General features: G+C 48.6%; 2 protein-coding genes across 16 annotated transcripts in view; one reads left to right on the forward strand and one right to left on the reverse strand.

Annotated features, from left to right (window-relative positions):
* The window catches only part of LOC119127193, a 665,522-nt gene that overhangs the window by 373,517 nt on the left and 278,673 nt on the right, over positions 1 to 13,332 (reverse strand). The window lies entirely within an intron of this gene.
* Positions 1 to 13,332, forward strand: part of LOC119127150 (protein unc-13 homolog B-like) — a 47,420-nt gene that overhangs the window by 25,901 nt on the left and 8,187 nt on the right. For 12 of the 15 annotated variants that reach the window (XM_037258900.1, XM_037258901.1, XM_037258904.1 and 9 more), the window contains 16 exons: positions 7,138 to 7,181; positions 7,272 to 7,347; positions 7,773 to 7,778; positions 8,377 to 8,451; positions 8,587 to 8,806; positions 8,882 to 9,109; positions 9,780 to 9,921; positions 9,999 to 10,168; positions 10,445 to 10,560; positions 10,642 to 10,805; positions 11,008 to 11,161; positions 11,650 to 11,718; positions 11,898 to 11,987; positions 12,176 to 12,316; positions 12,467 to 12,711; positions 12,923 to 13,008. In XM_037258900.1, the coding sequence (XP_037114795.1) occupies positions 7,138 to 7,181; positions 7,272 to 7,347; positions 7,773 to 7,778; positions 8,377 to 8,451; positions 8,587 to 8,806; positions 8,882 to 9,109; positions 9,780 to 9,921; positions 9,999 to 10,168; positions 10,445 to 10,560; positions 10,642 to 10,805; positions 11,008 to 11,161; positions 11,650 to 11,718; positions 11,898 to 11,987; positions 12,176 to 12,316; positions 12,467 to 12,711; positions 12,923 to 13,008 (2,026 nt within the window). Of the gene's footprint in view, positions 1 to 3,290; positions 5,622 to 6,120; positions 6,144 to 7,137; positions 7,182 to 7,271; positions 7,348 to 7,772; positions 7,779 to 8,376; positions 8,452 to 8,586; positions 8,807 to 8,881; positions 9,110 to 9,779; positions 9,922 to 9,998; positions 10,169 to 10,444; positions 10,561 to 10,641; positions 10,806 to 11,007; positions 11,162 to 11,649; positions 11,719 to 11,897; positions 11,988 to 12,175; positions 12,317 to 12,466; positions 12,712 to 12,922; positions 13,009 to 13,332 lie in introns of those variants that run through there. The other 3 variants (XM_037258914.1, XM_037258912.1, XM_037258913.1) reach the window with 3 other exon arrangements.

The following is a 13,332-nucleotide window of genomic DNA, read 5'->3' on the forward strand; positions in this document are numbered from 1 at the left end:
GGCGCACTTTCACCCTCCTGCAAATCTGTCACTTAGCAGCCAAGTGAGACCTCCTTAGTATGCCGGTGGACGCGGCTCGCATCGGATGGGCCGGCGGTTCGATTCCCAGCAGTCAGTTTGTCAGGCGAGAAAGTCATGATAGTAATAAGAATAATAATAAGAAGATGATTTTTCTTTGGGGGTGGAATGAATCGTTGTCTTATTTTAGCGTTAAAGAGAAGTCAGCAAAAATTGGAGAGAATTTGACCGGTTTTTGCCAATTTGAAAATCACTCATAAATCAGGGCTTTGTTCTTAGAGTCCAACTGTCATCTAAAGATCCTGTAAGCTTAATTTTTGTTGTTGCTAATTCCTGGATCTGAAAAGGTTGCCATCAGATATGAGACGAGCGAGAAGTTACTGGACTGCTTGGAAGGACTACCCACAAGCAGGGTCCTCTAACTACATTTTGACACGCCCCTCCAAAACCTCCTACTGTTGCCTAAAGTTCCATAGGTTCCTGGATCTTTCCCCCACAACCCAGAATTGTCTTTTTGGGGCCCTGATGAACTATCCCGAAACTACACTTAGATAATATTTGCATTGATCCCAAGATGCACTCGTCCTCCACAAAATCCCTACTTCCCGATAAAATTCCTGGAACTCTCACTTTTCGATACTTCTAGTTTCTGGAGTGGAACTCACCGATGACATCATTTTAGCCCTGATAAATAAAAACCTTGTCCATAAATGTAGACAATGGTTCTCAAACAAATTGGTCTCCCAAGAGTTCAGAATTCTTAAAAATATTCCTGTCCAGACCCTGCCCCAAAGGTTCAAGGAGCTCTTGAAAGTACTCCCCCCCCCTCCTAGCAAGATCTTCTAATAAATTATCTTGGAACTAAAACAGACACATTGGACCTCCCCAATTTCCATATTGGGATTAAAGTTCCTGATCATCTTGGTGCTTGGAACTTTATTCTTGTCTGTTCCAATCGCTGAACAAACCCAGAAGGTGGACCTCTCAAAAGCAGGGTCCACTGCGTACTACTTTCTTGTAGAACTAGTAGCACACAGTTGTCGAGCAGTTTTGCCTATATGTAACATGTAGTTCTCCTACTAGTGTGCTCAAGTGTGTGTTGAGAGGAAGCTAAAGCTTTTAGCACCAGCAAGCTAACAGCTTGGCATTCACTTGAGGCACAGCGAGGGAAGAGAAACCTGATTGGATTACACTTTCCAGAATGCGGACACGCCTTGACGGTGTGCGTGTGTGCGTGCCTGTGTGTGTGTTTGTGCGTTAGCGTGTGTGTGTGATGGCAATGCTAAATCAATTAGCTTGCACGGGACAACCAGGCGAATGAAGGTGGCAGACATGACTCAGTCCCATAAGTGTGCGTGTGTCCGTTTTTTTCTATCTTTGTGCATCACAAAGTTGTTGCAATCCAATCACACCACGGTTCTCCCAAAGTTGATGGTTGCACCTCTTGATCTGCAACTTTCCATAATTTTCCCTTTTTTAGATTTGATCAATGGGGTCGCTCCACACTGTTGTGTGCGTCCATGTTTATTGTATAGAGGAGCTTCACCACTCATCGTTTGCCTTTCTTGTGGAACTGTCATAGAATTTGACAATAAAAAGTTCCATCTTGTTCTGTCAAGCTTGCCTTGTGTGCCCGCCCACGTTTTTTTTTTTTTTTTTTTTTGCTTCTATGAAGCGATGACACTGTCGTTTTGTCTCCAACGAAGGTGAGCAGAGGATGTTTTTGTCCTGTTTTTGTCTGCTTTGTTTCGTAGACTCTGCTTTCTTTATTGCTACCGATAAAAAAAAGTCTGATTGATGGTGGCGGTCTCAAAGCACCGCCATTGATCTTCTCTGCGTGAAACGGTCACAAGAGCGCGGCCGTCGTTTAGCGACGATCGATAACGTCTTCGGAAGTAGGAAATCTCGGGACGAGGCTGATTGGAGTGACACTTACCATTCGTGTTCCTCCCCCCTCCCCCCTCCAGCAACAATATGTGTACATTAAGAAACAGAAAAGTGACGAGCGGCTCATGCACCCAAATGTCAAAACGTGGCCGTTTGTTTTGGTCGTGGTTTGTCACTGAAACCGACAAATTCAACTTGAATCCACAACTCGATCTCTGCATGCAAATTGATGCAAAAACGATTCCAACTGATCTGAACAATTTTACTGTACCGTCTTGATGACAAGTTTAAACTCTTGCAATGTAATGTAGAATTTGCACATTTAATTGATTAGCCTAGAATGATCCCACCGCCACTATTTTGCAGTTCCTTCCTTTTGGTGTTTATTCACACAGTTTGTGTTGGGTGTACTACCACTGTCAACCACTAGATGGTGGCACACTATTTTGATTGACTGCATTTCGAAAAAGAAGTCTGAAAACAGGAAGTGTATTTCAAGTCAGCCAGAGTTATCTGTCAATTGGGCGTCCCTCAGGGCATGTTTCTTAATTGTTTCTCTGTAAACCCTTGTGGTGCCATCACAGGCTCTTTCTCAGTTTCATTTTGGTGTTACAATCGCAAAAACAGACGCTTGGCGCAGCACAAAAAAAAAAAAAAACAGTCCTAACATTGCGAAGCTACACTGGTTGAATCAATTCCTTGGAGAAGCAAACTAAGGTGAAGTGGCCGAATGTGTCACCGTGCCCAAGTTACAAGGCGTTCCCAAAGAGACCAAACGCCTTCGGTGGCAGTCAAAATGCTTTGACACGAAAAGCGCTCCCCACCCTTTTGGTGTTGGAGGAAATTAGCGTGATGTTATCCTAAAAAGGATGCTTTTGTTTCTTATCAGGCTGTAAGCTTTCGCTTCTTTCTTGAAGGGGGCATTTGGCGTGTGATCAACAGCAACTGGTGTGATTTACATTTGCCCTTTCTTTTGACTGCAAAGGACTTCCAGGATGTTGACGTCCAATCAGTGAATAGAAATAAGAGCGTCGTGCGAGGGCCGTAAGTCAACAGTAGCGTAAAAAGACGTGAAATATTCCCAACATTACCTCCTTCGGGTGACATTGCGACATTCAGAACCTTTCAGCAATTGTAATGAAATGAAGCACAATCCATTTATGGTACATGCTGGACGTTTAGATGAAGGTGAGCGGCCAGTTTACAATTTCTCCTTGGTCTTGCCAGGAATAATCTAGAAAATCTTGAGCTTCATCGGATCCACCATTCCTCAAATGTCTCAATTCTTCTTCTTCGTTTTGGTGAAAAAAACTTTACTGAAGATCATATGAATATGAGAATTTTCACTAAATATGCCAATGGTTTTTTTGTCTTTTAAATTCCAGTTACAGTATGCTGACTTGTCCGACTCACAAACATACCTCCTGCAGGTATAAATAACAGAAAATGGCAGCCGCCTTTTGACGGGAACAGCGTAAGGAACATGTTCTCCAGGAATCGCTCCGGTGGGGCACATGGAGCCCCTAAGGGGGGCACCAAGACCAAGAAGCGGGCCCCCAACCCCAAGGTAGCCCTGACCATTCGGGGGAAAATCCACCGGCTGCTGCAAGGGTCCGTGGACCACCACGTGCCCGATCCCCAGCATTATTATGAGGAGGAAGTGAAACAGGAAAAATGTGCAAAGCGTGACGAGCTCTGTCCAAAACCAGCATCCAGGGATGAAGCCTGCTCATCGGTCGTCATGTCAAACGGTAAAGGACACGCAGGTCCGCCGGGTCCACTGACTCTGGAAGGGTGTTTACGTATACCCTGCACTCCGCAGCGCAAAAGTGGAAAGTCCCCCGCCAATCGGAAGCGGATCTCCTTTGAGGGTTTGCTCCCGTTGTCCCCGGAGCTGCCGCCCACCACCGTTCCACTCTCTGGTTCTGCCCGGCAGGACCGCAACGGCCTCTCGATTGCTTCCCCCCGTGCTCGACCCAAGAGACCTTACTCTGCCGGTGACACTTTGGATTACGACTTCACCGCACCCTTCCCAGGACCACCGGAGCCAGAGGAGGAGGAAGGGCGTCTGGGCGAGGCGGATTCCAGTGCCATCATTGATCACATTCTCAAAGAGCTGCGGGGCATCAACAAGATCCAGGAGGAGATCTCTGACCTCAGGGATTACCTCACCTCAGTGAAGGGCTCCGTGGAGGAAGTGTCGTCCTGCGTGGATGCGGTACTGCTGGAAATTGAGGGCATTCGCTCCAGTGGGAACCGGAAGCCAGGCCTTGGCGCACAAGCCAGTACCTGGTCAGGGAAGGTGCGAACGGATGGGCCCTCCGCTCGCAGGAGGCCGGCTAGCGCGCACGGAAGTTTAGGGAGCGCAGCGACAAGGTCCAACCGATTCCCCGATGTTCGCAAAGGGGAATTGCGACAACCGAGGGCAAAGAACTACTCGGTATCTCCGATGGCAGAATCAACCAGTCCTCTGGACCCCGAGGACCTTGAGGATACTTCGGACCTCAGCTCGGACATCCCAGAAGGCGCGCAAGCCGGGAAGCTGAGCTTTGGCCAAGACTGCCTGAGCACAACTTCCTTGTCTTCTCCAAGTTCCAAGTCCGAATCAGATGTGGAGAGAACTGCTGAGCAGGCAAAGGATCACTGGGCGACCGCCACACTTCCGCACGAAGCTGCCGCTGAGCGTCTTTGGGACAGGGAACCTTCCTACCTGCGAGATTATAAATCAGAGGCTCCATATGACGGAGCGGTTGTTTGGGATCACTATGTCACCAGAATTTCTTCAGATCATGTCTTGGGTGGATCGAGGCAACATTACTCCCAGTCGCCCGTGAGGACATCCTCTCGTCGGGAGGACTGGCAAACGCGGAGGTCTAAATCCCAGCCAGGATTTCAGACAAGCCTCAGAAATTACAATGCAGAATATTCCTACCCTAAAAGTTCTGCTTACCATTCTTTTGACGGACATTATGGATATGCCAACGGGTTTGACTCTGTCCAATCAATCAGTCAGGTTGGTAGTTATGATGGAACTTATTTTCCGTATGAAGACTCAACAGCAGGGACATGGACGTCACAAGACAAACCCTTTGTACCAGAGACTGACGAGAGACTCCTTCAACTCGGTCAAAAAGATCCCCAAAGGGGCTATAACGTCAGGCGTATAAGTCGAGCCGTGTCCGACTTTAGTTCTGCTTTGCGTGAAGCGCTTTGCAAACTTGAGGTCCCCCCAGACCAAGAAGATGTAACAGACTTTAACGCATCCACGCTTTCTGACATGCCTCCAAAATCTTTTAGTTGGGACCTCGTGAGCCAAACCATTCCCTTTGAAGAAGCCCAAGAAGAAGGTTTTGTCGCCACCAGCCAGCATTACCCGAGTTTGGAACTTGTTGCCTATCCTGCGTCAATGTCCAACAATGTACCAATGTACCATGCAGATGTTCCTGAGGAATGGCCACTGGACCGGACTGTCAAGAGCCAGTTATCTCAAGGCACCACCACGGAATCTTTGTCAATTGCAGAAGCAGAGGAACAAGGAGAAAATGTGGAAGTCAAGTCAGCCGTCCAAGCTGAGGAGCAGAACCTGGAAATAAACCAGATGGACGAACGCACGCTAAAATGTGTCAGGAGTTTCCAGCAGATCCTACGAGAGAAGCGGGAGATGAGGCGCACCTTGGCCAGTGTGTCCACCTCTTCTCGGGAGGGCTTTGAAGCAGGTAGTCCTGAACCAAAAAATATTCTATCTTCATCGCATGTCTCCACCAAAACATGGAAAGGACCATTTTTCATACGTGGGCGTCGGCCACCTGTCGCCCAAAGTCAAATGCGACCGACCTCAGCTCAAAACTTCTCAAGTTCTGTACTTTTTAAGTTTCAAAGCACCTTTGGGGCTAATATCATTAGGACGTCGTCTGTCTTGTCATCTGCGCTAAAGCCAAGATTTCCGTCGTCCCCGTGAGCGTCATCCATCCATCCATCCATCCATCCATCCATCCATCCATCCATCCGTCAGTTCCCAGCACTGCACTCCAGCCCTGTCGGCCATTTGCTGAATTAGAAGCGAATATCTCCTTGGAGAAGAGGGAGAGATCTTTTTGTTTTTGTTTTTTAATAGCCGCACGGTCACATTAGAACACTGATGAGCTCAGTCGGCTGCTCGCACCGAAGCCTAAGCATGAGTTGACGCTCGGCTGTATGTCTTGTGCTGTCTTGCAGGTGGAAGTCGTGATGGAGATCAGGTTTCTGACTGTGTGGTTACTCTGCCTCCCGACATTACTAACATTACATCCCCCCCAAGACCTTGTTCGTGTGTAACTTGATGGAATGTTTCTTTGGTTGCATTGAAAATGTTGCGTCATATTGCCACAGTGATGACAAAATAACATTGGCCTTCGTGTGTTTTGTAGGACCTGAGCATGTGGTGTGAAGGCCCTCTTGAAATTGTTTTGATTTTCTTCTGCATCGTTCATCCCTCCCTCCAACCCTCCGTCCCTCCCTCCCTCCCTCCCTCCACCATCTGAATTCATCCAAATGAAATTTGTTTTGTTTACACCCCTGGAATTTTGAGACGATTCAGTCATTGAAACCAGTTTCACTACATTTTAGTAGGGAGCAAAAATTTGGGACATTTTCAATGGTTCAGGAACTCTGGAAATCCGGCAGTAGGTTTTACCTGAAATTTGGTAGACATTTTTGTCATGGACAGATGCACACAAAAAAGTCGCAAGAAGCAATGCCCACAAAAACGCAGGAAGTCTGCCGTCTTGGCTCCTTTTAGGCGCTTCCGGAGATTCTCTATTTTGGCTGACAGTTCAGCCCCTGAGACCGGTTTCAATTAGCAACAACAAAATTTGCGACGTTTGCCTGTCATGAGCAGCCGTCAAATAGCCATGCCAGAAAAGGCACAAGACGTATGCTTTTTTGGTTTGAAGCAGCCACGTTTCGGTGGACTTTGTCCATTGACACAAAATTGCAGTTATGGTTTTCTCATTGTGAGTGGCGGGTGCAAGAAATTTTGAGAAGCCGCCATGAAAATAAAGAAACATTGTACTTGTTACTAACTATCGGGGTGATGCTAATACTAGCATGTCATACCGAAGGTCCACCACACTGCCTCGATACCGACTGGCTTCCCTCCATGTGCATGCTCCTTGTGGTGTCCGTCGAGCCCTGAAAGCGATCCCTGCATCCCGTCTCCTTTGGAATCTTTGACGTTTGATGTTTGTGTTTCAGAGCCAAGACGGCGACCTGGGCGGGCGGCCGTGGACCGGGCCGAGGTCAGTGAATGTCTGGTAGAATCAGGCCGACAACATCCAGCACGAAAGCCGTTTGGATTTCCATCTGTGTGTTTGTGTGTATTGGCGTAGGGAAAACGCACCGTTTGGCATTGACAGCATGCCGGACCTCCCAAAGCGAAGGCCCGTTGCTCTCGTCAGTGAAGTGGTGAGTTCCAGTCATGAACTTTTTTTTCTGAATGCCCTTAAAAACGCCATTAGCTTCCAACGTAAATATGTGCAGATTCATAAATAATTACCAAGCCCGCATTTCCCGTAATTCTGTTGCGAGTGAAAATTTATAATCGTATCATAACAATCCATTGAATACATGTGAATTAAATTGACCAATGAAATTAAAACGTGATATGTTGTCCACTACAGTGTGGCAATGCTAATCGTAAGTAGCTAACATAAACAAAAACATATCTATCCATAAAGACAAAAGGTGGAAGCAACTAGAAAGATCTTTTGGAAAAATATGAATAAAACACCAAGAAAACACAAAAGCCCGTTTTTTGAAGCTGCTTGCTCATCTGTAACCTTTGATTTTCTTCCTCCTCTTCCTCCTCCTCCTCCTCTTCTGGCTTCCAGGCTATGGTGAGTAAAGCACATTTCTAGTAATTGTTGTGTTTTGAATGATGTGGGATGAGCTCGCACACTTTGTGCGTCCTTCGAAATATTCAGCGTGGGGACGCCCACACACAAAACAAAGTCATATGAAGCCATAGAAGGAAGGGCTTGGAGTGCCCGGAGAAACCCCTCGCAGGCACGGGGAGAACATCCACACAGGGAGGGCCGGAGGTGTCATCGAACCCGCACCATCTGAACCGAAAAGCGGACTTGCTAACCAGGGCTCCACCGTTGCGCCTATTTATTTATTCATTTATTTCCAGACTTACTTATTTACTTATTTTCAATCTACACCGTGACTGCTGTAGACAAGATTTGGACAAGCCCCCTCACTATGCTCCTGTGAAGGAGGGGCGCAGTATGAGTTTGGAAAAATACCTTAGCAAGCAGCCAGATGAAGACAAGACGCAACAATGATTCCAAAAGTTGCACGTGTGGAAGTGGAGGGGTAATCGTAGGCTGATCAATTAAAATATCAGCTGATTGTCGTCACGCGACACTGCACCGTCGTCAACTATTTGTGTTGTGTGAGGATTCGAAAAGCTCATTGGCTTCATCTTTTCAGACCATGCTGCAGTCCAGGAAGGCCGGTCTGTCCCACACGTTGGCCATGAGGAGCTCCCTCAAAGACAAAGAGCTGGTGGGTCACGTTATCGATTCGTGTGACGATGTCGTGCCGCAAGAGGTCGGCGACCTCTCGGATTGTTGCCACAGTGAATGCAAAGGAGGCTCATGATCAGGGAGTCACAGGTGACTGTTGGGTGCTTCCCAACAGAAGGGCCACGTGTACAAGAAGACACTTCAGGCTCTCATCTACCCCATCTCCTGCACCACTCCGCACAACTTTGAGGTGTGGACCGCCACCGCGCCCACCTACTGCTATGAGTGCGAGGGGCTGCTGTGGGGCATCGCCCGGCAAGGCATGCGCTGCGCCGAGTGTGGCGTCAAAGTTCACGAGAAGTGCCAGGAGCTGCTCAACGCCGACTGCCTGCAGCGTGAGTGGAAAGAGCTTCTGCGACCAAAATTCAAACCGAGCCTTCTCGTCAACGCTTTGCTACCGTCTTCCTCAGGAGCCGCCGAGAAGAGCTCCAAGACTGGAGCGGAGGACCGGACTCAACACATCATCATGGCCATGAAGGATCGGATGAAAATTCGCGAGAGGAACAAGCCGGAGATCTTTGAGGAGATTCGCCGAGTGTTCGACATTTCCAGGACGCTCCACAACCAGCACATGAAGACCATCAAGCAAAATATCCTGGACGGGACCTCCAAGTGGTCAGCCAAGATCACCATCAACGGTACGGTCTCCTTTTCGCTCTCCTGAGCCCGATGACACTTTGGGATATCTGGCAGGAGTCGACCCCCACCCCCCATAGTGTGAAAAAACTCGAGTGCCTTCGACCAAAGTGCTAGTTTTAGCTGTGGTATGTAAACCCATCTGGCCTTCAGATACCCTGCCGGCCTGGCCTCTTTAGAACGCCTCGTCGTCAGCCGTATTGACGGCGAAAAGGTGGACGTGCGAGAAGAAATAAACCCACCACGGTCCTCCAACTTCACTGCAGATGAGCTGGAATCTGTAAAAAGCGGTGCGGACGGGTATCTCGGCAAAGCGCCGCAGTAGTTTCTGAGCGCCGATACGCCATCTGCGCACCGGCCTCAGCGCTAACCCAAACCACTTTGGCTTGCCGCCGCCTCCCGCGCATCCAGGGTGCCACTGTTACCACGGCAACCTGGCACGTGGCAGTATGCAGTGGCAGTGGTTGTTGCCGTGACAACCATCACACCTTGTCTGCGTGGTCCGTCAAAGGCGGAGATGTCAATCTGAGTTTTTCCATCAAAGACGCTGAAATAGTTGCACAAGGTTGCTCAGGAAGCAGGCGCATTCAACGTCTTTGAAAATAATTGACGGATTACCAATTAAGGCAGCCATGCAGTTGAAATGGTCCTGCACTTCCTCTGGTGCGTTAGTTGTGAGTGCGCAGGGGCTCCAGGCCAAGGACCGGACCGGATCCAGTGACCCGTACGTCACCATTCAAGTGGGCAAGACCAAGAAGAGGACCAAGACCATCTACGGCAACTTGAACCCAGTCTGGGAGGAGAAATTCACCTTGTGAGTTTGCACTTATCCATTCTTCATCAGCGATGTTTGTTTCCAATCTTTTTCGAGCTCCGCGCCGTCTTTTTCAGCCAGTGCCCCAACTCGTCGGACCGCGTGAAAGTGCGTGTGTGGGACGAGGACGACGACATCAAGTCGCGGGTGAAGCAGCGGCTGAAGAGGGAGTCGGACGACTTTCTGGGCCAGAGCATCATCGAGGTCCGAACGCTCAGCGGCGAAATGGACGTCTGGTACAACCTGGGTACGGATGTTTTTTGTTGTCAGTTCATTGCAGACATTTTGCAACAAGAAATGTGGCATGCCTGTCGTGTGTGCACCCACAAGAAATCTCAAAACGCCATGCTGATAAAGGCTGGGCTGAGCTGGGCTTGGCTGGAGGGCACTGTATGTCCAATACGAGGGAACCAAACACTGCACAGTGTCCGCTTCCCTCGCTGCGGGCTCGGACTGAGCGCTTTAGCCGTTAGCTTGAGATGCACTGCCAGTTGTGCCTTTTATTTTTGTTTGTTTTTTCCAGAAAAGCGAACCGACAAGTCAGCGGTGTCGGGTGCCATTCGCCTCCAGATCAGCGTGGAGATTGAAGGCGAGGAAAAGGTGGCGCCGTACCACGTGCAGTACACCTGTCTCCACGAGGTGAGGCCTTTACTCCCCATCTGGGTAGGGTGCTAGGTGGGAGAGGCTCCCACTTCATCATCTTGCGCTTCTGTCCGGCAGAACATTTTCCACTTGGTGACGGACGTGGAGGGCACCGGCACGGTCAAGTTCCCGGTGGCGCAGGGAGACGACGCCTGGAAGGTTTATTTTGATGAATTGCAGCAGGACTTGGTGGATGAGTTTGCCATGAGATACGGCGTCGAGCCCATCTACCAGGCCATGACGTAAGGCTACCGTCAATCTTTTACATGAGGTTGTGGAAATGAACTTTGAACATACAATAAGTGGTAGCAACACAGCAGGACAGCTCACAGAGCAGACAATGCTCACCTAGCATATATTCCGATTTTTTTTCAATTTGCAAGTCAGGGCACTGCCGTATTTGACAATGTCCTAATTCATGTGTGCGTGTGTGTGTGTGCTCAGCCACTTCTCGTGCTTGTCGACCAAGTACATGGTGTCGGGCGTGCCGGCCGTGATGAGCATGCTGCTGGCCAACATCAACGCCTTCTACGCGCACCCCAGCGCCACCACCGCCAACGCCTCCGCACCCGCCAGCTTTGCCGCCTCCAATTTCGGAGTGAGTGGCATAAAAGTCGCAGTTAAGGTGGAATGACGGAGCGCTCCCGCCGTGATCTGGGAACCCCGCCGGCTGTTTGTGGTCCAATTACTCGCACACTCACACTGGGCGCGACCAAGTTGTCTGAAGTTTAACCAGCAAAAATAGTGAAATTGCGCCATCCTGTCGAGCCCTATTAGCAAGTCCACCTTCAAAGATGGCGGCAGGAGCTGGCGGAGACCACCACCAGGGAGTCCTGGCCTTGAAGCAAGTTCATGGCACTTTTTTAAAGGGGGACTGCGCCACTAAAATTGAACTTCATGTTGGCCCCAAGGTGCCAGATAATGTCGCGGTTGCAATTGTTTTATCCTGACATAAATGCTTGTTGCTAAGCTAGCCACCCGATCAAAAGTAAAGCTTGATAAATACAAATCCAGACATTTGTCTTGTGAAACAAGGTGAGAAATTGTGCTCGGGACAACCATTTTGGTATTTTGTCTCTCTAACAGCGGGATCGTTTTGTCAAGCTTTTGGATCAGCTCCACAATTCCCTGAGGATTGACCTCTCCATGTACCGAGTGAGTGTGCGAACCTTGGAAAAAATAGATGCCACGTACATTATGCTAGTAAAATGGCTTTCGGGAAGGTGTTTCAATCTTCCAAAATATGTAATACAGTAAATTTAAAAATATCCTAGTTTTGTCCTCAATTTGATGGCTTTTTTTGGATGAACAAAAATACGCACGTATGTCCTCAGAACAATTTTCCGGCAAGCTGCAAGCCCCGCCTCCAGGATCTCAAGTCCACGGTGGACCTCCTCACCAGCATCACCTTCTTCAGGATGAAGGTCCAAACTCAATTCCACGCATTGCGCTTTCTTATATTGCCATACTAACAGGCCCTTTGTCTCATTCGCTTAACGAGTGCATCAGCAACACAAAGCAGAAAAATCAACCAAAAATTGTTTTGTTTTTTTTCATGTGATGGATTGTCGGGATTATCGATGCAATACCGACATGGCGTGTTCTTATCCAGGTTCTGGAGCTGCCGAGCCCCCCCAGGGCATCGTCGGTAGTCCGCGATTGTGTCAAGGCCTGCCTCAACTCCACCTACGAGTACATCTTCAACAACTGCTTGGAGCTCTTCAACCGCCAGTTCCAGACCGCCGCTCCCACCGTCAGTAAACGCCTTACCCTCGCAAGCTTTTTATTTTGCACGCAGACGCAGCACAAAACAACATCCAAACGGCACATTCACTTGTCTTTATGTTCAGTATGTACACAAGGATTATTTACTCACAGTCGACGCTTTGTTTTTTCCTTGCAGCCTGAGCCAGAAAAGAAGAAGAAGAAGAAGAGGGAAAAAGTAGAGGGTCAGGAGAAGGAGGAAGAAGAAGAAGAGGAGGAGGAGGGGGAAGAAGAAGAAGAGGAGGAAGAGAAAAAAGAGGAGAGCCAGGCGCCAGAGGAGCAAGGCCCGAGCATTCAGAATCTGGACTTCTGGCCCAAACTCATCACGCTTCTTGTGTCCATCATCGAGGAGGACAAGAATTCTTACACGCCCATCATCAATCAGTCAGTCTTCTTCTTCTATTGTTTTGAAAATTCACCTGCCGCAAAGGTTTCACATCATCTTGCACTTCTGTCCGGCAGAATGTGGTGAAGCTTTGCAGCAGTGGAAAGACAAAAAATACAAATCTGGGTTTTTGCTGTGTGTGTTGTGTGTGTGCGCGCAAAAGTTTGAGGACTCGCTATAAAACATGTAACCTCTGTGGGCTCCCTGTAGGTTTCCTCAGGAGCTGAACGTGGGGAAAGTCAGCGCTGAGGTGATGTGGACACTGTTCACGCAGGATGTCAAGTACGCTCTGGAGGGTACGATTTTGTGCTAGCATGTGTGTTTGTCCATTCCTAAATCCGTCTCGTTGTTGTTGGTTTTTGACTTTGCTGCGTCCGATCTTTTCTTTGACGATCTTTGGTGTTTCTCCAGTTTTGGCTAAAGGCAGTTGCTATCGCAGGAACGTCGGTGAGCGTTGCTTGTTAGCATTGTTAGCGTGTTAGCCGTCAAGTGATTGTCTTGGACATATTCCTAGTGTAGGCTAGAAAACACTTTGTGGTCTTGGATTTTGTTTTTTGTGGAGATTTGGATATTTTTTTGGAACCGCAATTGTTTTTACTGTCAAGACGGTAACCACAGTT

Source organism: Syngnathus acus, chromosome 9, assembly GCF_901709675.1.
Source record: "Syngnathus acus chromosome 9, fSynAcu1.2, whole genome shotgun sequence".
Lineage (NCBI taxonomy): Eukaryota > Metazoa > Chordata > Actinopteri > Syngnathiformes > Syngnathidae > Syngnathus > Syngnathus acus.